This window comes from Trichosurus vulpecula, chromosome 6 (assembly GCF_011100635.1).
Source record: "Trichosurus vulpecula isolate mTriVul1 chromosome 6, mTriVul1.pri, whole genome shotgun sequence".
Classification (NCBI taxonomy): domain Eukaryota; kingdom Metazoa; phylum Chordata; class Mammalia; order Diprotodontia; family Phalangeridae; genus Trichosurus; species Trichosurus vulpecula.
The window spans coordinates 220156938-220183643 of record NC_050578.1 but is presented as its reverse complement, the minus strand read 5'-3'; the positions used below and the strand labels follow the sequence as shown (position 1 = coordinate 220183643).

Below are 26706 nucleotides of genomic sequence, written 5' to 3'. Positions count from 1 at the left end.
TTTTTAGGGTTATCAGACCTATCAGGTCAGAGGTGTGCTATTATAATAAGGATGATAACATTAATAATAACAACAGCTAACATTTATATAGCACCTACTATGTGCCAGGCACTGTGCCAAATACTTTATAATTATTATCTCATTTGGGACAGTAGATGCTCTTATCATCCCCTTTTTGGGAAGTAGATGCTATTATTAATCTTTATTTTGTAGATGAGGAAGCTGAAGCAAAGAAAGGTTAAGTGACTTGCCCAAGGTCACACAGTCTGAGGCCAGGTTTGAAGTCAAGTCTTCCTGATTCCAGATCAGGGGCTCTGTCCACTGCACCATGTAGCTGCCCCTAGCTGTAGGTGTCGCATCCCCGTATTTCAGCAAGGTATCTGACTATCAATCTCTCAGGCTGTCTTTGTGGACCAGACAGACAGATATAGGTAGTAAAGCTAGTTGGTTTCAGAATAGGTCAAATGGCCAAATTCCCAAAGTCATGGGCAATGGGAGGAACATCTCTAGGGAAGAACCTTAGGAATGTGTCTTTGGTCCTGTTACATTGAACACTTTTTATCAATAACTTGGATTACAGCATAAAAGACATATCTGGAGATTCCACCACCCTGGAAGGAACCCTAACCTGCTGGACAACTGAGTCAAGATCCAAAAAGTTCTTGACAGGCTAAGATAATGAATAAAATGGCATAGGGGTAATGAAAGAATCCTATACTTATGTTTAAAAGCAAAACAAAACAAAACCAGTCATATAAGTTCAAGACTGGGGAGGTGTGTCTAGACCACACTATGTGTGAAAATGATCTGGAAGCTGTATTGGACCACAAGCCCAGGATGAGTCCACAATGAGACGTAGCAGCCAAAGAAACCAATGTGATCTTAATTTCCATTAAAAGAGGCGTAGTTTTCAAAATTGGGGAGGCAGTTGGTCCTGATGTCTTCTGTTCTGGTGAGGCCATCTTTGTAATAGGGTACATGTTCTGGTATCCATGTTTTAGGAAGACATCTAACTGGTGTGCTGCCAAGGTGGTGATGAGACTCATCACCGCACCATACAAGGGTAGTTTTAAAGAGTTATTGTCAAATGAGTTTTTATAGACAATATATGTCCAGGAGCTCAGAGGAATGAGAGGTCCATGGCAGCTGGATTAGCTGAGAAAGGTTTCATGCAGGAGTTGGGATTTGAGTTGGACTTTGAAGAATGGATTAGAATAGGGGCAGCTAGGTGGTGCAGTGAGTAGAGCACCAGCCCTGGAGTCAGGAGGACCTGAGTTGAAATCCAGCCTCAGACACTTGACACACTAGCTGTGAGTCAGGAGGACCTGAGTTGAAATCCAGCCTCAGACACTTGATACACTAGCTGTGTGACCTTGGGCAAGTCACTTAATGCCAGTTGCCCTGCCTTCTCCCCTCCAAAATAATAAAAAAAAATGGATTAGAATTATGAGAACATCATTGTAATCATGATAGTTCGCATTTGCCTAGCACTTTAAGGTTAGCAAAGTGTTTTATGCAAACTATTTTATTTGAATCCCTCGACGATCAGTGAGGTAGGGATTATTATCTCTCTTTTACATTTGAGAAAACTGAGGCAAAGAGAGGTCACAAGAAGGTCACACAGGTAGTGTGTGAGAAAGGATTTGAACTTGGGTCTTCTTGACTTCAAATCCAATGCTCTATCTCCTAAACCACACTGCCTGTTCCAATATAAAATGTAACACGTAAATATAAAATATTTTAAACACAGACTATTTTATATAAAAATTGCTGATAGTGTAATAACAATGGCTAACATTTATATAATGTTTTAAGATTTCCAGTGCTCCTTACATGGCACGTAATCAGCTCCTTTGGCTGTCAGAACAACCCCAGGAGGGAGGTACTATGGTTATTTTTAACCCTGTTTTAGAGATGAGAAAACTGACACTTGGTTCATGGTCCTTCCTGGCTCCACTGGTCTTTCCTATCGTGCCTCTCTGTTAAATGTTTGTACAAAAGAGGAAAAAATCAGAAAGTAGATGAATGGAGAAAGGAATGATGTGAATGGAGACACAGGCAGGAAAGCTGAGGCATATCTTTGTAAGTGGTGTACTGAGTACGTAAGCTAAAAAAATAGTTTAGAGAAAGACTGTGGAAAGCTTTGATTGCCAGGCTTAGGAATTTGGACTGTTTCCTGTAGACAGTAGGGAGCCATGGAAAGTTTTTGAGCAAGGCTGTTCTTTAGGAAAGTTAATCTGGCAATGGCCTTTAAAGTGGGTCAATGAGGGAGTATCGTACAGTGAGGCTGCTGCAATGGTCCAAGTGCGATGTGATAGGGCTAAGGATGGAAAAGGAGGGTTTAGGACTGAGTCACATTGCAAAGATGAAATCAACGGGCCTTCATGACTGAATATGGACAGCAGGGGCTGTGGCTGGGCCTAGGGGGAGACTGAGGAACTGAGGATGACTCCCAGATTTTAAACCTTTGTCACTAGGAGCCTGGTGGTGCTACTGAAATGCAAAGTGAAGTCGGGAGGGTGAGCCAGTGTTTTCTCCTCTTAAGGGCTCAATGGAGACTCAGTGTATAATTTCTGTGAGAGTCTCTCTGTGTAGGTGAGGATTTAGACCTGCCAGGGGCATGTCATCTGAGGTGAGGCTTTAGGAGTCACAGGAGCACAGATCAAGAGGAAGAAGGAACCTCAGAGGTCATTTAGTCTAACCTTCTTATTTACAGCCGAGGAAATGGGAGACCTAGATTTTTTTTTCTTTTGGAGGGGGAAGGCAAGGCAACTGGGGTTAAGTGACTTGCCCAAGGTCACACAACTAGTTAGAGTCAAGTGTCTGAGGCTGGATCTGAACTCAGGTCCTCCTGACTCCAGGGTCTGTGCTCTATTCACTTCGTCACCTAGATGCCCCTGAGACCCAGATTTTTAAGTGACTTATCCAAGGTCACAAGGCAGCAATTGAAAGGCAAGCTTTTATTTTAGGGTCTCTGAGTTGAAATCCAATGCCCCTTCCACCATACTGCACTGCCTCTCTGATTCAGATCCCCTGCTGTTTTTGTGGAGAGCACTGGACTCCCATGCACATGTCTGCTATATCTGCTTAGGAAGCATTTCCTGAATGAATGAGTGAAACAGACATTGTTCACAGCATGGACAGAGGATGATTTGAGGTCTGATACTCACAAAGAACTCCGCTTGCAGTAGGAATGGGTCTAATGCCTTCTCATGCAGCTCCTCGGCTCGGAGGACCCGGGAGGCACTGAGCAGGTACTCACGGGCTGACTCCTCACGTGGGGACATGATGTAGCCAAAGCCCTCCTCAGAGCACCCCGGAGTGCACATGTCCAGCGTCAGGGACACATTTGAGCCCCTCCTAGAAAGCAAGGTCCTGGTGTCAGACATGGATGACAATGGTCCAGGGCTGGAGGATGGGGGCCTCAGGCCGAGGGGTGAGGGCTCAGAGATGAAGGATGGGGCCAAGGCTGAAAGAACAGGACCCAGTCCAGGGATGGAGGGTGAAGACCAAGGATGGAGACTCAGGGACGAGCTCAGAAACAGAAGATGAGGGCCTATGGTTCAGGCTCAGGGTTGGGGACCCCCATTTCTCATGGGGACATAGTAAGACAATGTAACACTTCTTTTTAGAAAGTTGTGGTCCTATTCTGTTGAAGAGCCCAGATTCTCACCTGATATCAGTCCCTAAGGTTTAGGTCTGGGTCCTTAGTCAGCCTGGAAGGAGGCCTTGTATCTGAGGTTAGAGGGCCCCATAGAAGAAGAGCAAGGTCTAACCCTCTGGCCCTAGATGGCATGACCCTTGCATTCCATTCTTCTTTCTTTCCCCACCTGGGCTGACTCCTAGCCTGCTTTCACTTTGGTGACTGCAGAACTGACTACCAGGCACAGAGAGGGAAAGTAGCCCTTCAGAGCCACATTAGGAAGTAGCTTCATTCCTGGAAACCTCTGGGAAGGGTTGGTGGTAGTATGGATGGTGTCTTCTACAGCCTGAGTGCCCCAGAGTGACTATGTCTAGAATCCAAGAAGACCTAGCAGGAAGGGCTACTGAAGGTCAGCTCATCCAATCTTGCTGTTTTACAGATGAGGAAACCGAGGAATATAAAGGGAAATGGTCTTTCTCCAGGTAGCAGGGAGTTAGAGGAAGACCTAGGATCAGAACCCAGAACTCTTCATTCCCAGTTTTGAATTTTTTCCCACTGCTGTCTCTCTATCACTGAATTATGTCTACTGGATCATACCCCATGGTGAGATGGTCTATACTGGCCATTCTTTGAAACACAGACACATCTTCCCCATGGCTTTGTCCTGGGACATAGGCTACCAGAGATAGCTATCCCTGGGCTTTAGCAGGGAATGGGAAAGCTTTTGGATACTTTGAGCCTCTGAGCCCCAGGGGCCCCTCCTCCACCTCTCTTGTAGGCCCACGGATTTGACTGTCAAGGAGGTGGGGTCAGCCTCTGGTTTGATGTCCATTGAGCAGTCGAACACTGGTGTCTCAGGGACAGGGTCCAGATCCAAGAAGTCATCCTCAGTTTTTTCCTCCATCCACTCGGAATAGGTGAAAGATGGCTGGCGGCTCACAGACTGCCGCCTGTCCTCAGTTTGCTTTGAGGGAAGCTCCGGAGACGTTCCCAGGAGATGCCAAACCTGGGGGACAGAGGATGACACATAGTCACAGACCACTGGAGGGCCATTAACAACATAATGCCATTAATTAACACATAGGGGCCAGAGCATGTGCCTATGCTGGCTACCTCTGGAGTTCATGTGTCTAACCTGGCCAGTCCCATGATCCTGCCCCATACAGGAATATTCTAATTGTAGCCACGTTAGGTAGTAAATGGTCTACAATAGCCTATGCCCAGAGGAGACTCTGTGTCTGCCATTTCTGCTGCTTCACACCTCCCACCCCCTGTACTTTCCAATCCCTTGTCGTCTCTCCCCTGCAGTCCTGAACTTTTCCCTTTTCTAGGCTAGTCCCCTCATCTTGTTTCCTGCCTGACGCCTACCTCTAAAGCCTATTTCCTCCCATTTCCCCTTCCCTCAGAAAGAAGTCAGCAGGCTGGAGATAAATAACTGTTGGCTTGTATCTATGCCTGGAACCACGGTCTAGAGTTATGAATTATAATAATAATAATGATAACTAGCATTTATACGGAGCTTTAAGGTTTGCAAAGCACTTTATATACACTCTTTTATTTGAGCTTCACAACACCCCTGTGAAGTAGGTGCTATAATTACCCCAATTTTTCAGATCAGAAAACTGAAGCTGAGAGAGAGAGGTTAAGTGACTTGCCCAGGGTAACACAGCTAGTGTTTGAGCTCAGGTCATTCTGACTCCAAGTCCAGCACCCTATCTGCTGCATCACCTATCCTGTCACAGATGCTAATGTGTCATTTGGGAAGGTCCCTATATTCCCCTTTCTACCTTTTCCAGCCCCATGGGAATGCAGACCCTATCCCAGACTCAACCATGCTCCAGCGTTCTCCACCCCAACCAAACATACAGACAGAGAAGGACTGGGCCAGATAAGATATCACAGCCTATGGGGTCCAGAAGCTGGAGGAGCTGGAGTACGGAACAGAGTTTGGCCAGAGGTGGGGTCAGAGTGACAAGGCAGACAGATGAGAGGAGAAGGGCACAAGGGTCCCAGATCGAAGGGAAGGTCAGGAGGCAGCTTACCAAGACCACAGCAAGGACTAGGCCAAAAGCCAGGAAGGCCGCCAGAAATCCAGAATTTTCCATGCTTCCCATCTTTAGGCAGCCCTAGGTAATACCAGATAAAGTGATCAGGTCAACAGGGATAGGATTAACAGGGGTGGGGGGAGGGGGGTGGTGAAGGGAGTGTGGAGAAGAACTGAGGCCTTAGGTACCAGAGAAACTTGGCTCACGTTATCAAGCGAGACATCGGAGGCCTGTAGATATGAGTGGTGCCTTCTGTCAGCCATCCAAATGGGACTGAACCACCTCTAGATGATGGGTGTGTGCTACCAAGGCTTGTCATTACTGGGAACCATGTGTTAAAAGTATTTTTGAGATTATAAATATTATACCACAGGATTCTGGAAGGTCAGTGTGTGTGTGTGTGTGTGTGTGTGTGTGTGTGTGTGTGAGAGAGAGAGAGAGAGAGAGAGAGAGAGAGAGAGAAAGAGAGAGAGAGAGAGCCCACAAGTGAGCATGGGAGTGATTTGGAGGGAGGTACACACCTGAGGATCAAATCATTAAAAAAAGCCCAGGGAAGTGGATGGGTGAGGAAAACAGATCCAGGAAAAGTGTAATAGTCATTGGGCAGAAGCCTACAATTCATTTTGTTCTGCTAATGATCTAAGAACCAATGGCTGCCCTCAGACAGTGGACAGGAGCTGAGTGGACAGTTGTACACAAGAGAAGTTCCTTTAGACAGGAAGAGAAGCCTGTCTGTTTCTAGCACTGGGAGGGAACTGATGCCACTTGTCATCAGGGACATAGCCACATGAAGAGGCTGGGCTCAGATGCTCATCAAGGACAAAAAAACTAAAAAGTGGCTTTACTCATGGGTAAAGTTTCAGGGAGAAGGCTGAGATGCAGGGTGGGGGGGACTGTAAACTGTGTTAGCTTTGCCTATCAGTGGTCAGACTGGAGTTTCCTTAGGGTGAGAGATCTACGATCCATACTACGTCAAATCTGTTTTGTATTGGGTTTTACTTTTTATAAGGTTTTTGTTTTTAGTAAACTTGCTTTTGAAAATCCCAACCTGGTTTTAGCTGAACTAGAGAAAGCAGGGGGATTGTCTATGTCCAGGGTAGGGAAGCTGAGATCTCAGAGTCCTTGAGGAGATGGGCCAGGAGGGTGCCCTATGACTCTTGGATATATATATATTTCAAGGCTTGGGCTGCCAGAGATAGGACAGCTCAGGGGAGAGAAAGTTTTGGATGATTGGGAAAGCCAATCCCTTGTTCCCTGGAGGATTCTCAAACAGGGAGAGAGGTTAAAATGAGAGATTTCAGAAGCCTAATATTGAGTGCTGGAATTAATGAAGCCTTGGAACGGGGAAGGGGTGGGAGTAGAGGGGGAATGGGATTAGAGTCCTACTTGTCCTCCCAACCCACCTGGTCCCTTCAGAGCCCACTTACCTCTGGAACGATGAATAGATGTCCCAATGGTGTGAGCAAGGAGGAGGCCAGATCCATGACCCCCTGCAGAGCGACAGAGCTATACCCACTGAGCCAGAGCACTCCTAAGGCAAGCTGGACAAGAAAAGGGAGAGGGGGTCAAGGTTAGTTCCCAGCCCTGAGCCCACAAGGCAGAGTCGGGAGTGGGGGCCATCAGGCACTCCCTTGGCTCATCCCTCAGAGGCCTTTGTACTTCTACCCCTCTGTGTTTATTTAGGCTGTTACTCTAAAGAACACATTCCCGAACTTCTTCCCTCCCTCAGCCTACACCAAGGAAAAGCCCGAAGGTGAGATCTGGAATCACCTCATTTGCAGAAGCAGCACAGATATGATTCACCAAAGTGAAAGCAAGAGCCCAGCTGTATGGGAAAGGTCTCATAACCTTGAAGAGAAGATTCCCCTAGAGATAGCTGCCAAGATAAGGTTCCCCCAAAGAAGAAAGGCCTACAGGGGGAATCCCATTTAGGGAATGGCTCTCCAGAGAGAACCACACAAGAGCTCTCTACAGAAAAGAAACCACAAAGCTGCCCTCACAAAGAAGAGCTTACAGAGGAGATCCCATTGATATGAGGCTCCTCCAGAAAGGACCCTGCATATGATCAGGAGTGGTCCAGGATGCCTGGAAGTAGATGTTGGAGCTTAGGTCTCCTGGCTCCTTCTTATCACAGCCTTAGGGATTCCACTGGTTTGAAATCTTTACAGGTGAGATAGCAGAGTCTCTGGGTTCCCCCAAGGCTCACCTCGGATGAGCCCTGGGTGGAGGTGGGGGGTGGGGATGGGGATGTCCCTCAGCTTCCTTTCTCCCCTCCCCCCTTCCTCCCACCACAGCCTGGCGTATCCCACGACCTTACCAAAAATTGGGAGACGGCGAACAAGCACATGCTGCCACCCCCAGTCAGAGGTTGGCCCCAGGGACACTGGGCAGGCTGTGTTTCTCTCTCCGAGGACTGTGGGGGTGATGCGGTTTCCCCCTGCTGGTCTGGGTGCCCCTCACTCTCATCGACAGCCTCCATTGCTACGGGTTGGGGGAGACCTGCAGAAGCCAGGAACACAGTCAGGCTTAATGACTCCCAGGTCTGCTGGGACCCAGTAGCAGCTACTCCCCCCTCCCCCTTTTTTAAAAGCTGTTGATTCCTTTCAATCCTGTATCCGTCAGTGTGGCTTCACATCCAGCCGTCACACTCGATTAGCAAAGCAATATTCACCTACCTTCGTCAGAAAGATCTGAGTGTGGGTGGACAAATTCTTTTTCTTTTATTTCTCCAGGAACAGAGTTAAAATGGCAGGAGGTTTTTCATCGAGTTAATGTAGTCATGTTTATTCAGCTTTATTCTTTTTCATTTCTTAAGGAAACAAAAAACAACCTCCCCAAATCCAATTTTTAAAGGCCTGGCCCCACACAGCCTGTGCAGCTTCTCTGTTCCCACCTACACCTGTCCCTGGGGTTCCAGGGTCTCTAGTCCCAAGGCTGAAGAAGAGATCTACGGCTATATCAGCAGCCAGATTCATAGCAAGCTGAGGGGCTTGGGAAGTGGGACATACACCCCCTTAGTCCTTGACACACAGTGCATCCCTAGCACTTAGCGCAGTGCCTGGCACATAGTAGGTGCTTAATAAATGTTTATTTATTAATTGCCACCTGAAATAGCTTTTAAAGATTGAGGCCCTATTGGGGCTGTCATTAGAAAAATAAGGACCAGATAAATTCTGTCCTGTCCACACATCTAGAGAGGCACATAAGATATGGCTACCAAGGAAAGAGACCATATCTACAGTCTCTACATTAAGACCAGTCTTGTAACTTTTTAGGCACATGTTATACATTCTCATATTCTTGATGTCAGCAGCACTCACTGGGCTACAGATTTCTTTGGCATAGATCACTGATTGGCTGTGTGAGACAAACACCCCGGTTGCTGGGAGAAATAGTTGTCTATGGAGAAGGAAAATCTATTTCTTTGTTCAAATGATCTGGAATGTAAGAGACCATGGTTCCTGACAAGCCCTCTTTTTCCTATTAAATAAGGTAATATTTGTAAAGGATCACACTTGTAAAGGAGCAAATGAGATATTTATAAGGCACTAAGCACAGTGCTTGGCACATAGTAGGCAATTAAAAATGCTTATTCCTTTCTCTTCCCTTCCCTCCTATGGATCTCTCTGTGATTTAATGGCCCACAGGAGGACCAGGGAGAAAACCTTAAAACTGCAGCAAAATGTTCTGTGGCCATGTCTTCTGTGACATTTGGTTGTCTTATTCAGAATTTTGACAACCACATGCATCGGAGGAGGAACAGGCATCGGAGTCTGCATGGTTCAAAAGTCTATTGGAAAAGGGTTGCAATCTTCTCTCTTAACTCAGGTCTTACTCTGATGCTTATTCATAGCATGGAAGTACCCTAGGGTTCTTGGACGGTTATCAGAGTTCTTGCCTGATGGGGACTACCAATTCAATAAACATTTAAAAAATGTTAATTGATTTATTCAATAAACATTTATTAGGCACCTACTATGCACCAGGGACTGTGCTAGATGCTGGGGATACAGAAGAGAAAAATGAGATTGTCCATATCCTTCAGGCTACCTTTCTAGATTTACTACACATAGTCTGTGGTTCAGTCAAATTGACCTACTTGCTATTTCCTGTTCCCAACATTCTACTAGGTCAAAGGTCTTAGAACTTTGAAAAAAAATTAGTAACTACATTTCAATATAACTGATTTCCTTTCTAATTCTAGGTATCTTATTTTGAGGTTTCAGCAGGTGAGTGGCTGCTGCATGGTCTTACTGTAGTTAATACACCTGCTCTAGGACAACACAGCTGGGGCTTTACTGGTTCAGCAATGGAGAAAGAAATAAACTTAGGCATTTTCTTGTTGGTTAGTATACCTGAGCACTGCAGCTTAGCTCAGATGGCTTGACCCTGGTGCTAGTGGGGTTGAGGTCACAGGTTAGGTTCTCACATAGCCTGTGACCTGTGTTCAGTCCTGTACCTCTGAAGAGGGCCTAGAGCCCCTCCCCTCAATTGTTTTTAAATGTCCAATTTAACGTAGAAGGACCAGGGTGAAAATATGGATTAATTGTAACTCATTTATTTAATAAGCAATTTATTCAATAATTAATTTTTTTCAATTTTGTTCAATTATTATTCAATAAGCAATTCAAGGGCTTACTATTTGCTAAAGGCAAAACCTCAAGTCCCTGTCCCAGAAGAGCTTACATTTTATCCAAGGGAAACAACATCTATATTGAAAATTAATTACAAAATACATATAAGTAGGTTTCTGGGGGAAAGGTGCTAGCGACTGGTGAGAACAGAACAGGGCTCCTGGAGGAGATGCTACTTGAGTGGGACTTTGAAGGAAGCTAGGGATTATAAGAGGCAGGAAGTGAGGAGAAGAAGGAGGAGGAAGAAGAGGGGAGGGGGAGGAGAAGGAGGAGGAAGAAGAGAGGGAGGGGGAGGAGAAGGAAGAGGAGGAAGAGGAGGAGTCAGTCCCAAGAATGGAGGGCAGCCTGTGCTAAGGTCTGGAGATGAGAGGGAGTTGAATATTGTGAATAGGATACAGCATGTTAAGCCAGTTTGGCTCTACCACAGAGTGTTCAGAAGACCATAATGTGCAATAAACTTGGAAGGATAGGCTGGGGCTTTAAATGTCAGGTCAGGAAGTGTTTATTTTATTCTAGAGGCAAGAGGGATCCACTGCAGCTGCTTGAGCATGGTTAGATTCATGCTTTAGGAATGTCACTTTACCAGTTCTTCAGAGAATGGATCAGAGAGGGGAAAGACTGGAGACTGGGAGATGAATAAAGCTATTTCAATAATCCAGGTGAGTGGTGACATGTGGAGCTGTAGTATGAGTGGAGAGAAAGGGATGGATGAAAAACAAGGAAATAGAATCAACAAAGCCTGGCAACTGATGGGACATGAGAAATAAGGGAGACGAAAATTTTTGTGAGCAGAAACCCCCCCCAAGAACATATGCCCTGTTAATGAATATCATCTTTGCCAGTGAAAGGTGCCATATTAATGACATTGCCCATAATTTATTAGCTGTGATCAATAATACTGTTGGTTTGCTGAGCTGTGTAGAAACAGTATTTGAGTGAGAATGTATACAGAAATAGAGACATATTTTGCTCTCACGAACCTGATAGAATAAACTGGGTACTGACTAGACTAAATCAGATCAACAAACATTTATTGAATGCCTACAGCACGCAAGGTTTAGAGTAAGATGCTCTCTTGGGAGGGGGGTTAGGTGGCTTTATAGGATATGACAGAGGCTGTTAGGTAAAGAGATAGAGTTTTACTGTATTTTATTTTTCTCTCTTCTTCAAGTCATTCACTCTATGGACCTGGGCAGCTCACTACCTATTCACAAGCCTTGATGTCTTTGGCCCAGAGTGGCTGTCAGCCCTCCCTCTGCTGTTATATCTCTCCTCTGCCCCTAATTCTCCCTTATCTCTCTCCCTAGTGATGTTTAATGATGGGAATGAGACAGGTTAAAAGTGGGTAAGGAAGAATCATAAGGATTCTTAAGAACATATCTTAATATTCTTTTTTTTTTTTCAAGGCAATTTGTTCTTTATCTATGCATTCTGGCATTATAAAACATCTTAAGTCAGGTATTTTTTTTTATACTTTTTTTTTTAAATGCAATTTATTTATTTAACATATTTGGTTTTCAGCATTGATTTTCACAACATTTTGAATTACAAATTTTCTCCCCGTTTCTACCCTCCCCCGCACTCCAAGATGGCTTATATTCTGGTTGCCCTGTTCCCCAGTCAGCCCTCCCCTCTATCACCCCCCTCCCCTCTCATCCCCTTTTCCCTTCCTTTCTTGTAGGGCAAGATAAATTTCTACACCCCATTGCCTGTGTATCTTATTTTTTAGTTGCATACAAAAACTTTTTTTGTTTTTGAACATCTGATTTTAAAACTTTGAGTTCCAAATTCTCTTCCCTCTTCCCTTCCCACCCACCCTCCCTAAGAAGTTGAGCAATTCAACCTAGGCCACACATGTATTATTATGTATAACCCTTCCACAATACTCATGTTGTGAAAGGCTAACTACATTTTGCTCCTTCCCAACCCATCCAGCTTTATTGAATTTTCTCCCTTGACCCTGTCCCCTTTCCAAAGTGTTTGTTTTGATTACCTCCACCCCCATCTGCCCTCCCCTCCATCATCCCCTCCCCCCCCTTTTATTTTTTTTTATCCTCCTCCCTCTTCTTTCCTGTGGGGTAAGATACCCAACTGAGTATGTATGGTATTCCCCCTCGGGCCAAATCTGATGAGAGCAAGGTTCACTCATTCCCCCCTCACCTGCCCTCTCCCCTCCTCCCATAGAACTGCTTCCTCTTGCCACCTTTATGGGAGATAATCCACCCCATTCTATCTCTCCCTATCTCCCTCTCTCAGTACGTTACTCTCTCATCCCTTAATTTCATTTTATTTCTTTTAGATATCTTCCCTTCATCTTCAACTCACCCTGTGTCTGCTCTCTCTCTTTTACATATATATATATATAAACACATATATATATACACATACATACACATACATACATATACACATAGATACATACATACATACACATTCACTTATATATATACATAAACATATATATACACATATATATATATGCATATTCCCTTCAACTACCCTAATACTGAGGTCTCATGAATCATACATGTCCTCTTTCCATGTAGGAATGTAAACAAAACAGTTCAACTTTAGTAAGTCCCTTGCAATTTCCGTTTCTTGATTACCTTTTCATGCTTCTCTTGATTCTTGTGTTTGAAAGTCAAATTTTCTATTCAGTTCTGGTCTTTTCACTGAGAAAGCTTGAAAGTCCTCTATTTTATTGAAACTCCATATTTTGCCTTGGAACATGATACTCAGTTTTGCTGGGTAGGTGATTCTAGGTTTTAATACTAGCTCCATTGACCTCCGGAATATCGCATTCCAAGCCCTTCGATCTCTTAATGTAGAAGCTGCCAGATCTTGGGTTATTCTGATTGGGTTTCCACAATACTCAAATTATTTCTTTCTGGCTGCTTGCAGTATTTTCTCCTTGATCTGGGAGCTCTGGAATTTGGCAACAATATTCCTAGGAGATTTCTTTTTGGGATCTATTTGAGGAGGCGATCGATGGATTCTTTCAATTTCTATTTTGCCCTGTGGCTCTAGAATATCAGGGCAGTTCTCCTTGATAATTTCTTGAAAGATGATATCTAGGCTCTTTTTTTGATCATGGCTTTCAGGTAGTCCAATAATTTTTAAATTATCTCTCCTGGATCTATTTTCCAGGTCAGTGGTTTTTCCAAGGAGATATCTCACATTGTCTTCCATTTTTTCATTCCTCTGGTTCTGTTTTATAATATCCTGATTTATCATAAAGTCACTAGCTTCCACTTGCTCCAATCTAATTTTTAAAGTAGTATTTTCTTCAGTGGTCTTTTGGACCTCCTTTTCCATTTGGCTAATTCTGCCTTTCAAGGCATTCTTCTCCTCATTGGCTTTTTGGAGCTCTTTTGCCATTTGAGTTAGTCTGTTTCTTAAGGTGTTGTTTTCTTCAGTGTATTTTTCAGTATTTTTTTGGGTCTCCTTTAGCAAGTCATTGACTTGTTTTTCATGGTTTTCTCGCATCCTTCTCATTTCTCTTCCCAATTTTTCCTCTACTTCTCTAACTTGCTTTTCCAAATCCTTTTTGAGTTCTTCTATGGCCTGGGGCCAGTTCATGTTTTTCTTGGAGGCTTTGGTTGTAGGCTCTATGACTTTGTTGTCTTCTTTAGGCTGTATGTTTTGGTCTTCTTTGTCACCAAAGAAAGAATCCAAAGTCTGAGACTGAATCTGGGCGCGTTTTCGCTGCCTGGCCATATTCCCAACCAATTAACTTGACCCTTGAGTTTTTCAGTGGGGTATGACTGCTTGTAGAATAACGAGTTCTATGTTCTACGTTTGGGGGGGAGGTGCCAGCTCTGTCAGAGCCGCACTCCTCCTTCCCCAAGGACCCCCAGTCCAGACTGGGCTCAGATCTTCAGCAGGCTGTTGCACTCCTGCTCTGATCCGCCACTTAATTCCTCCCACAAGGTGGGCCTGGAGCCGGAAGTAACAACAGCTGTAGCTGCCCCACCTCCGCTGCCCCCGGGGCTGGAAGCCGAACCGCGAACTCCTTCCACTCCCGCAGCTTTTCCCACTAACCTTCTCCGCAGTCTTTGGTGTTTGTGGGTCGAGGGGTCTGGTAACTGCCGCAGCTCACATATTCAGGGCGCTAGGGCCCCCTCCGCCTGGCTTCTGGTCTGGATCGTCCACACCGCTCAGGCTGGGCTCTGCTCCACTCGGTTCGCAGCTCCCAGCTCCCAGCTCCGTGTGGAATAGACCTCACCCAGAGACCATCCAGGCTGTCCTGGGCTGGAGCCCTGCTTCCCTCTGCTGTTCTGTGGGTTCTGCCGTTCTAGAATTGGTTCCGAGCCATTTTTATAGGTTTTTGGAGGGACTCGGGTACGGAGCTCACTCTAGTCCGTGCTTACCAGCCGCCATCTTGGCTCCGCCCCCATATCTTAATATTCTTAAGAATAATTATAAGAATCATAAGGAAAAGATCATAAGGGAGCATCATAACCATCTCTACCTTTGCCTCTGGGTTTAGGAGCTTAGCTTAGAGCTCAGAGACCATGCATTTGTCTGGCTGTAGAAGGTGAGGAGTACTGACCTCCTACCTGCCAGTTAGCAGCCAAAGCTGAATGAATCCAGAGGCACAACTCTCTGGGTACCACATCAGTGTTCCTGCTGTCAGTTTAAGCAAGTGAAGATTCAGGCAAAGGGAAACATATGTAAGCTGAAATCAGTAATTATGCCACTGGGGGTAATCACAGGCATCACCAAAAGTCTACAAGCACTGGTAAGCGTGAGACTGGTTAAGTGACTCTATTAAAATAGTATATATAGAAGAAACATAATGCTATTCAGGAAAAGAGGTCTGGTACCTTGTCCGAGGTTCATGATTATGGCCAAAGACCACTGCTATACCCCTTTCCAAGGCCAAGAGATGCAGGTGCTTAGGGAAAGCCAGTGTTAAGGATAAGGTGATATTTACTCAGAACAGAAGAGACAGGGTCCACATTGGAAGAAGGTCAATTATTAGCCCCACCCAAATCCCAACCCAAACAAACCCCGCTAGTCTGATCTGTTGGCAGAGTGTCTATAGAGTGCTGAAACCTGGTGGGAAAACCAGTTGTAGCAGAGATTTGTGTCTGGAAATCCATATAAGGTTGTGAAGCAAACTAAGGGAAATGCTAGGGAGTTGACCACTTGTCTGATCCAACCTCAAAGCGTGGGTCTTTTTATGGAAGCTGTTAATATTACTTACTCACCTTATCCTATCCTTCCCATTCCAACCCCAACTCCAACATCATGCCTAAACGATGGCACTGTAGGGGGTAGGATCTACCATTCTTCTTTCAAATTCTGCTGTGAGATCCTACACTATCCCTCCTCAAGAAATGTCTCTCTGCTTCTCAAGGTTGTGGTTTGGTACTATGGAACTGATGGAAGACCTCCATGAATTCTGAGTTTTAAGCCTTGTGTGTTGGTTGCCATATTCTCTCCTTTGGTCCATAATGCTCTCTATCCACTAAGTACCACAGGAGACCTCATTACCATTTGTGATTCTAGGAGGGTTTGAACAATGAATTCTTCCTACTTTATCCACAATTGGTAGGAATGGGTGAGTGTATGTAGTTAGTATGTAGTTAGAAGTCAAGGCAAACACATTATGCCAAAGGACATGGGGTGAATACAGCGTTCCAGATCCCCAGCAGGAAGGCCAAAAGTCTGATTATCTGAGGGAAAGGAAGGAGCCCTTTGCCTTTTCTGTTAAGTCCTGGGTAGGGTTATTGGGATGGGGTTATTACTCTATGCTCCAGGGCTCCCTAGGAATGGCAGTCATCTCCATTTGTATGCCACCTCAGCAGTTTGCAGGGAAGAATGTAAATAACTCTGAGTTGTCTCCACTTGTCTAGTAGTCACTAACCATGAGAATTGCGATTGGGATGACTTGAGAAAAAACATGGGTAGTTGGTAAGAGAAGGATGTGTGTCAGGTAGATGAGTGGACCAAGTGACTTTGATGGATCTACGGTCTCAGGAATTTGGATAAGTTTTCCAATGATGCTGATCAAAACACACCTAACTCTCTCTTATCCTCTGGGGCCCTTGTCTATGTCCTTCTATTATTCCTTCATCGGGGTCAACACGGTGTGCTGGGCCCTTCCTCCAGATTTTCTGATATTACATTGGTATCAGAAGAACACACACCATTCCTCAGTTCCCCTACACGGCTGACTTGCTTCCATTTTTTGACTAGATTTCCTACTCTCTCTAATCATATGCCAAATTCTTCTGGGATGCAATACTTTGTTGGTAATCTATGGCATCATGGTTATTCCCACCATATAGCTATCCCTCCATTATCCCTTGGTTAACTCATAGCTTTAATTCTTTGGAGATTTTGGAGACTGAGGTAGCTGGTACACAGTGGCTAGAGTGCTGGGTCTGGAGTCAGGAAGAACTGAGTTCAAATGTGACCTCAGACACTTACCAGGCGTGTGACCCTGGGCAAATCACTTAGCTTTTCTTTCTCTCAATCTCCTCAACTGTAAGATGGGAATCATAATAGCATTTCCCTTGTAGGATTGTTGTGAGGATCAAATGAGATAACATTTGTAAAAGCACTTAGCACAGTGCCTGGCACAAAATAATCACTATATAACTGCTTATTTCCTTTCCTCCCCTATTCTATGATTTATGGCTATATAGCATCACCTGAAGGATATTGGTGTTTTAAAAAATGGGCCTTTGTTTCAGGGATAAACTTGGGAGCATTAAATCACTGAGCACTTTCCCAAAGGCAAACCACCTTGCTCATTTCCTTCTATTCAGTTCTGAGACCATCTTCTGTCTGCTGCTCAAAATAAAAATACTGTTTTTTTTTTTCTTTTTTGCAGGGGGGAAGGTAGGGCAAAGTGGGTTAAGTGACTTGCCCAAGGTCACCCAGTTAGTAAGTGTGTCAAGTGTCTGAGGCTGGATTTGAACTCAGTCCTCCTGACTCAAGGACTGGTGTTCTACTCACTGAGCCACCTAGCTGCCCCTAAAAATACTGTTAGAAAGGTCTATGGGTGGTCCATCTAACTGCATATCACTATTTGGACAATATGAATTCTTCATTTATTTTTCTTGAATATATATTTAGGTCAAACTTTTTTTCAACTCCTCCAACTCTGCATCTCTTAGTGCTTGCTGGATATCCCCACAGTTCAACAGCAAACTCTCCTTCCCCCCAAAATCTACCATTCCTTCTATTTCTGTTGAGGGAACTACCACTCTTTCAGTAATACAGGTTCTCAACCTCAGAGTCATGCTTCATTCTTTATTTTCATCTCTTTTTTTAAAGTAAAATTTCATTTTCAAAGATTTGCCTTCTTTTTCTCCCTCTTTCCTCCTGCTCATAAGAAAGCAAGAGAAACAAAATCTTCGTTACAAATATGTATAATCAGGCAAAGCAAATTCCTGCACTGGCCATGCAAAAACATTCCCCGGGGGCAGTCAGGTGGTGCAGTGAGTAGAGCACTGGCCCTGGAGTCAGGAAGACCTGAGTTCAGATCCAGCCTCAGACACTTGACACACTTACTACTAGCTGTGTGACCTTGGGCAAGTCACTTAATCCCAGTTGTCCTGCCTTCCCCCCTCCAAAAAAAATTCTCTGTGCTCTGAATCTATCACATCTCTATCAGTGGGTAGCTGGCCTGTTTAATCCTCAATCCTCTGGAATTATGGCTGGTCATTGTGCTGATCATAGTTTCCAAATTTTTTAAAGTTGCTTGTCTTGTTATTGTATGAATTTCTTTTCTAGTCCTGCTCACCTCACTGTATCAGTTCATACAAGTTTTCCCAGGTTTCTATGAAATCATCCCTTTCATTATTTCTTATAGCACAACATTCCTTCATATCATGTACCATAATTTGTCCAGCCATTTCACAATTAATAGACATCGCCTTAGTTTCCAACTCTTTGCCACCATGAGAACTGCCAGGGGTTACTTTTCTTCTTTCTTGGATCTCTTTTGGGGTATAGACCTAGTAGCAGTATCACTGGGTCAAAGGATATGCATAGTTTCATAGCTTTTCGGGTATAGAAAGTACTTAAATGCTTATTGACTGACTGGTTGAAATGAGATTGAAGAGAAAAAAATGAGCCAATTTATACATATGTATATATATTGTCTCCTCCATTACATCTAAATCACTAATAATTAGAGAAGTGCATTAGGTTTTCTCCTCCCCCTCTGAAGTTCTAGATCAACAAAACTGCCCAAAAAAGGGAAATGACAAACCCTGGAGAGGCTGTGGGAAAACAGGTACAATAATGTACTGTTGGTGGGACTGCGAACCGATCCAGCCATTCTGGAAAGCAGGTGGAACTTCAAAGTTCTTTTAATTTGAATTTCCCTAATTATCAGGTCATTTTTTTCCTCTTCACTCTCATTTCAGCAAATTGATTGATAAGCATTCATTAGGTACTTTCTATGTGCCAGGCACTGTGCTAGGCACTAGGGAAGGTGGAAAAATAAAAATAAAAACCTGTCCCTGTCCTCTAGGAGCTTGTATTAAAACGGAGGAGACAAAATATAAAAATTAGACTACACAGAGCAGATGGAAAGTAACCTTAGAGGGGACCCTCTGGGAGGAGGGGGGAACCAGGAAAGCCATTCTATGGGAGGTAGTGCTTGATTTGTGTCTTAAAGGAAACCAGGAATTCTAAGAGTTGGATGCTGGGAGGGATAACATTCCAAGCATGCTGAAAAACTAGTTCAAAGGTAGAAGAAGGAGTGTCATATTCAAGGAATCGCAGTTAGGTCAATATAGTTGGACTGCAGATTTTATGGAGGGAAGGAGGATGTAAGAAGATTGGAAAGGTAAGAGGGGTCCAGGTTATGAAGGGCTGTAAATTTCAAACAGAGGATCTTATATTCGATTCTAATGGTGATAGGTGGTAGAGTTTACTGAGCAAGGGAGAGACATGATTAGACCAACAATTTAAGAAATCATGTTGACAAGTAAGTAGAGGGTGGACCAGAGGGAAGAGAAACTTGAGGGAGGGGAGACCAATTAGAAGGCTACTGGCATAGTCCAGGAGGGAAACAATAAGTTGATGAAGAAGGACGGCAGCTTTGTGAGTAGAAAGTAGGGAAGGTATGTAAGTGATGTTGTAGAGAAAGAAATTATAAGATTTTGTAGCTGAATAGATACGTGGGGTAAATGAGAGAGAAATTGAAGATGACATCAAGGTTATGATCTTGGGTCACTGGAAGGGTGGTGATGCCCTCTACAATAACAGGGAAGTTCAGAAGAGGGAAGGATTTTGGGATAAAGATAATGAGTTCTGTTTTGGACATTTGAGTCTGAGATGCTTATGGGGGGGCATCTGATTCAAAATGACTAGCAGTCAGTTGGTGACGGCCTTTTTGAACTACTCTGATCCCTGCTCTTCCTATGTTCCCTAAATCAAGGTTTACTCTAAGGGTAAAACCAACCCTGTGGGGACCCACACCTATATTTTCCCTACAAAATTCCAGGGATACACATTGGACAGCCTCACAAACTTCCAGGGATACACAATAGACATCTTCATCAATTTCCAGGAATACACATTCAAACATGCCTATGTTTATTTGCATTCTATTTTCTATCTTTTATCCTCTGACTCACAAAACTGTTTTCTGGGAAGGCGGCATGGTGCAGGGGAAGGAATGTTGGATTTGGCATGAAATCTCAGGACTGGCTTAATCTTTGACAACAACGTTAACCCTCTATCCATGCTCCACTCTATTCACTTTCCATGTCTGACATGCCCTATTACAAACATTCAAGGCCTGGATCTCCTACCACATTAAACAGCAATCATCAACACCAAAGGAATGTTTCCATGCTGTTGAAATAGTGGAGGAATTTATGGACGTAACTAACAGCTGTGAGCAGCTGTAGTTCCCTGCTGTTTTCCTCATCCAGCTGTTTGCTTTTCAACTCAGGTGTCTCTGGAGTCAAACATGGGCTGTCTGCAAAGTGCCAAGATCCAAGGGTGTGAGACAATTAGGAAAATTGGTTATTGGGTCAGTAATTCAAGGCTGGAACTCTGTATTATATAAGGAAGTAAATCATGGAAAGAAGAAAACAAGTATTTATTAAGCATCTACTATGTGCCAGGCACATGCTAAGTGCTTTACAAATATCTCATTTTATCCTCACAATAACCCTCAGAGGTAGGTACTATTATTATCCACATTTTACAGTTGAGGAAATTGAGGCAAACAGAAGTTAACTGACTTGCCTAACGTCACACGGCTTGTTAAATGTCTGAGGCTGAATTTTAGCTTTAACATTCATTTAAAAAAATTTTGAGTTCCAAATTCCTCCCCTCCCTCTACCTGTTAAGAAGGCAAGCAATATGATACCCATTATACATGAGAAGTCACACAAAACATGTAGATTTGAACTTAAAGGGTCTTCCTGACTCCGGTCCCACTGCTCTATCCACTGTACCACCTACTTGTGTACGGCCACTCAGTTTGGCTCAACCCATCTTTCTGAAGCCTCAGTTCTTTAACAAAAGCTACTGACATTTTGTGATGTCCCCACTCATTAGGATATGCTAGTATAGTTAGGAATAACATCTGTCATGCTCCCTTGTGACTTAGCTGAGCTTAGTAGGCCATGGATACATACACTAAAAATGGCGTCAGGTTCTGCACCTTATTACCCTTCTATGTGACTTGCATTGTTCCCTGTGCGTTTTATCCATGGTACTGGAACCATGAAGGGTGAGTCTTACAGAGAGTTCCTCGGGGAGAGTGAGGAGAGTATCTCTTGAAACTCAGATCAACTGTTTCTATCTGTAGGCTACGTGGATAGAGTAAATGAGAAGTCTGAGTCCATTTGAAAGGTAGTGTGCCAAAGCACTCTGGAATCAGAAGGCCTGGGTTCAAAGCTCATCTCTGATACTGCCTATGTGACCTTGGTTAAGTCACTTGCTCTCTCTAGGTCTTAGTTTCCTCATCTATAGGATGAGGGGGCTGGAATATAAGGCTTCTAATGTTAATTTCAGCTCAAACTCTATGATTTCCAAGAGTAACAGTTTTGGACTTTTTGGTCTCAGGACCCCTTTATGCTCTTAAAAATTATTGAGGACCCCAAAGAGCTTTTGTTAATGTGAGTTATAATAGCTACTGATATTTACTATAACAGAAATCAAAATTGACAAGTATTTAAAACATCAAATTGATTTAAAAATAAACTCATTTCATGTTAACATAAATACTATTTCAAATGAAAAATAACCATATTTTTCATTAAAAAACGGGTGAGAAGAATGGCATCATTTTGTATATTTTGGCAAATCTCTTTAATGTCTGGCCTAATAGAAAACAGCTGGATTCTCCTACTTCTGTATTCAACCTGTTGCAACGTTATTTTGGTTGAAATATGTGAAGAAAATCCAGCCTCACACAGATATGAAGTTGGAAAAGGGAGGAGTATTTTAATGAGCAAATAAAATCTTTGTATTATCATGAAAATGGTTTTGACTTTTCAAAACCCCTAGAAAGAATCTTGGGAAGTGTCCGTGGAACTACACTTTGAGAAGTGCTACCCTAAAGGAAATGTTATGAAAAGCAAGCACAGATTTGTTTAATGCATTACCTTACAATAATGAAAAGGTCATATTTGACATCATCAGCCATTAAAGCCAAACTCAGTGAAGTTCCTCTGAATGATGCAATGGAGAAAGTGCTGGATTTAGACTCAGAAGATCTGGGTTCAAATTCTGCCTCTTTCACTTACTACTTGTAGGACCTTGGGCAAATCACTTAGGATTATAGCATTATAGATTTAGAATGGGAAGAAATCTTTAGAGGTTACTTCATCATTTAGAGATGAGCAAACTGACTCCTAGAGAGGTTAATTACTTTCCCAAGGCCACAGAGCTATTAAGTTTCTAAGGTAGGAATTGAACACAGGTCTTCTTCAGTTTTCTAATCTGTCAAATGAGTGTGTTGATTCATTGACATCTAATGTCCCATCTACCTCTAGATCTTGTGAGCCTCTTAAATGCTCCAGAGTGGCTTGGAGTGGCCACTGCGGGTGCAATAAATAGTGGTTCTGGTGGAGGCCCCTCTAGTTGGATCGATTCTGTATGTAAACTGCTGCTTCTTCTGTGACTCATCCTTGTAGCGCTCACTCCCATCCCCATAGTGCCTTCCTGGCTTCCAGCCCTGTGGGGAATTGGTACAGACAGCTTGCTGAGCCTGCCCGTATTTACACACAGAGTAGGGCTTTGTCCCATTCAACTTTCCTCCTTTCCCAAACACACAACACAGCAGTCAGCTGAACACACCTCCTTGGCTCAGTCCTCACATAATCACATGGGCCTGCTTATGATTAGAATGTTACAATCACCTCTATCCATCTCCATCTCCATGGCTGAACAAGCAGAATTCATGAGACTTTAGAAATCATCTAACCCATTTTATAGCTAAAGAAACTGAGGTCCAGAGGGCATAAATTACTTGTGAAAGCCCACAGAGCTAGTCGATTGCCAGACTGTATCTAGAACCTAAGCTTTCTGATTTCTGATCCAGAGGGCTTTCCAGTTCCTTACCACTTGGTTTTTGTTCCTTTTTTTATTTAGATGTTTCTAATGCTGTTGTTGCTGTTCATTCTTTGTTTTTGAAGAGGACCAATGACACCACAGGGTGATGTCTTGCCTTGTGAGTGAACTGGATTTAAAGGCAGAGCTGTGCAGTGTCATCAGCCTTATTCTCTCTTGCAGAGTCATCAAGGTCCAGTGGCCATGAAGGCGGCCGAAGGAAGTGCTGTTTCTAATGTACATCCTTCTCTCATGCCTGGGCAGAGACTCGTGTGGCTTTAGAGTCATCGTCTGGCTGATGTGGCTTCTTGTGCGCTCTTTCTGCAGCCCCTAACTGCTTGTTGACTGACTTTCTAGACAGCCTTGCATGCAGAACATATCCGGGGCTAGCTTCACAATTTGACAGAGTACACGGTCACTCATGTTTGATCCAAGGGACAAAAGCGGGACCCTTATCCTCTCCCTCCCCACGCAAATAATTTATTGCCTCCTAAGCATGTGAAATTCAGGTCCTATCACCTAAAATTCCTCCATCAGAGACTCATTTCTTTAGCTTTTGGTCATTGGAGTCTTTTACAATACAAATTTCTCTGGGAGAGGTAACACTTTTGGCTCTTTTCAACTAACCCTTGGGGATATTAGTTGAAAGACAGCTGAAAGCAAAGCTGGGAAGGGATGGGAAGCAGAATAGGATCCTGGGGAGGGAAAGGCTAGTCCTAGTGGGAGAAGGACCAATTTTGTATGCTCATTATTTTGTCTCCAAAAACCCAGGAGAACTAAAGAGGTCTCTGAAGAGATGTGTCAAAACCAGAGGTTCTTAACTTTTTGTGTCCTGGACCCCTTTAGCATTCCAGTGAAACCTATGGACCCCTTCTCGAATTAGTGTTTTTATATGCACAAAACACATAAGTTTATAAAGGAATTCATTTAAATTGAAATGGAGTTATCCAAATATTATAGAAAAACAAACTAATGGGAGTTCCTACTCTAAAGAAATGAAAAGTACATATCAACCACTACACAGATGTCAACATCATTCCCATCATTTTTTCTACACCTTTGAATAGCAAGACTGCTCTCCTCTGGCCTCTAGGCCAGGCTGCATGGAAAGTTCATTGCCTTCGTGAATATTAGTAAGGTCTGACTACACGAAAAGTTCATGGCCTCTGTGAATATTAGCAGCCTCCCTTTCCCACAGGGCTTGAGATTGTGCTATGACTTCAAAAGCACTTCTCAGAGGCAACCTCCCTTTTTTCTGTAGCTTGGGGATATGTAGCTGGCAAGCTAGGACAGGTGTGGTGTGTGTACATGGAGACATACCCCAAACATCCTGATCTCTCAGAAACCTGGTGTCGAGCATGTAAGCCAACACATTGTAGTATAGGGAGGGTTGTTCCATGGGCAAAAGTGGACACTTGCATCTGTGTAGTTACTCCTACTAGCTGAGAGAGAGAGAGAGACAGAGAGAGAGAGACAGAGAGAGAGAGAGACAGAGAGACAGAGACAGAGAGAGCAAGAGAAAGAAAAGAGGGAGAGAGACACACAGAGACAGAAAGACAGAGAGAGAAAGAGAGAGAGAGAGAGAGAGAGAGAGAGAGAGAGAGAGAGAGAGAGAGAGAGAGAATGAGAGAACAAGAGAAAGAAGGGAGGGAGAGAGAGAGAGAGAGAGAGAGAGAGAGAGAGATACATGACAGAGATACATGACAGGTTGATGTCAAGGAGGTAGTCAGGAAGGTGAGGCAGTGTGATATGAGGCAGTGGGGAAAGTAATGGACTTAGAATCAGGAAGATCCAAGTTCAAATCCTGCCTTAGACACTAGCTGTTTGACCCTACCCCAATTTCCTCAGTGTAAAATGGACCTAAGTATAGCATCAATCTCATAAGGTCGTTGTAAGGATCAAATGAAATAATACATTTAAATCATTTTGCAAACCTTAAGGTGTTACATAAATGCTACTTTTGTTGTTATTGTATTGGTCAGGGGCTTCGAGGCTTTTGGTAATCTAGTGCACATCTCCATCTACGGGCTTGGCAGATGGCGAGGGCATGGGCCCCTGAAGAGAAGAGCTGGGGTTTTGTCTGCAAAGTTAATTAAATCTGAAATGCTAATGAATTTTTTTTTTCAAAACTCAAGTACTCTTTGGATGGGGAAATAATAAAATGATTATATTTTAAATTGCAAACAGCTTTGTTTCTACAAACAAAGGGCCCCCACTCTCAGAACCTCTCAAGAAGGGAACAGCAGAGAGTACACCTGTGAACAGGCCTGTGCAGCTCTGGGGGAAGAGCCCCAAGCCACCCACAATTCAAGGGATCTAAGGTGAACAAAACAAGGCAGGAGGCCGTGGGATGGTAAGGACAGGATGACAAGGACTACTCTCCTTCCTGAAAACCTGGAATTATAGTGGGCCCAATGTGCAGAATCTCCAGGCCAAGGATGAAGACCTGGAACAGAGCTGGTTTATGTGGGGGTGGCAGAACAACTCATACCCTTCTGCCCTATCTGAACCTGAGACTCAGACACAGCCACTGACAATCAGGCAAATTGGGGTGGAAAGGTGAAGCATATCCAGACTGGGTACAAGATACAGGCACAGCAGGACCTGGAGAGATCACTAGCAGGCTGAGGACAAAGTCTGGTCACAGACTTTGGAGTTGTACCAGAAGACAAAACCGATAGAGACTTTACCTATAAATACATCAGTGCCAGAAAAGCAGATAAGGAAGGCTCTGGGGTAGGGGTGGGGGTGTCTGCCTGGGGCAGCACCAGGGACAGTTCCCTGAAAGAGTTAATTGGCTAGGGAAATGTTTTATCTCCTCTTTCCAGTCTTACTCTTGAGGAAGATCTTCCTAGGTCTTAAAGGGTCAGTTTCAGTTAGGACAGCTTCTGATTTTCAAAAATGGAGACTATATATGCAATTAGCCACCTAGGAACCCTAACAGTCTGTGTTAGTACTGTGACAAAATAGAAACAATGTAGGACTTGAAGTTGATTTGGGTTTGAACTTACTAACTGTGTGACCCTGAGCAAATTAACTTCTTTTCACCTTAATTTCCTCATCTTTAAGATGGGCTTGCAGGGTTGTTATGGCTCCCCACTTTACTCTCTCCCCATCCATTCTAACTGAAGCTAGTTCCTCTGGTTCCATTCCCCAGCCCTCCTGTTTGTATCCCCCCCCTCCCCCAATTCTCAGGATAAGGAATTGAATTATCTTGGAAATGGTGAACAGTGTGGGTGTTTTGTCTTCATGACTGCTTTTAAAAAAACAATGCTGCTCCTTTTAAGAATGCTTGGAGGATTCAAGGATGGCCTTGAGCAGGAGAAGGCAAAGATGTAATCATTTGCTTACATATGAAGGAAAACACTATTTGCATCCAGAGAAAGAAGTGATAAACAGAAGTATGTGGAAAGTACACACACACACACACACACACACACACACACACACACACGTATAACACATATTCGTGTCTAATCGTAGACATCTCTAGGGAAGGGGGGGAGGGAAGAAAAAAGGAAAAAAGAATTATGTGGTAATTTTATTATATATTTAAAAGGAATAGCAAGCTGTAGCTATATGTAATAGATTTGCAGTTTCATGTGCAATCATCTTTTTTCTATTCTACTATATTATGGAATGCTTGTTTTATTTCTTAAGTTCAGAATAAAATAAATAAAATTAAAAAACAAAACAAAAAAAAGAAGGGACACTTGTCATCAGCGATTAGAATTTCATTTGGACTAAACAATCACCAAATTATGATATGACAATGATGATGATGATAAACACTTTGCATCTATATAATAATTAACTGTTGTAAATAATATTATATAAATAATTTCAT

General features: G+C 43.5%; 1 protein-coding gene across 1 annotated transcript in view; it reads right to left on the bottom strand.

Annotated features, from left to right (window-relative positions):
* PTPN5 (protein tyrosine phosphatase non-receptor type 5) overlaps window positions 1-26706 on the bottom strand; it is a 118069-nt gene that overhangs the window by 29187 nt on the left and 62176 nt on the right. The window contains exons 4-8 of the mRNA XM_036763589.1: window positions 8006-8187; window positions 7116-7229; window positions 5686-5769; window positions 4411-4649; window positions 3171-3360 (exon numbers count right to left, since the gene is read on the bottom strand). Coding sequence (XP_036619484.1) covers window positions 3171-3360; window positions 4411-4649; window positions 5686-5769; window positions 7116-7229; window positions 8006-8187 — 809 coding nt within the window. The remainder of the gene's footprint in view (window positions 1-3170; window positions 3361-4410; window positions 4650-5685; window positions 5770-7115; window positions 7230-8005; window positions 8188-26706) is intronic.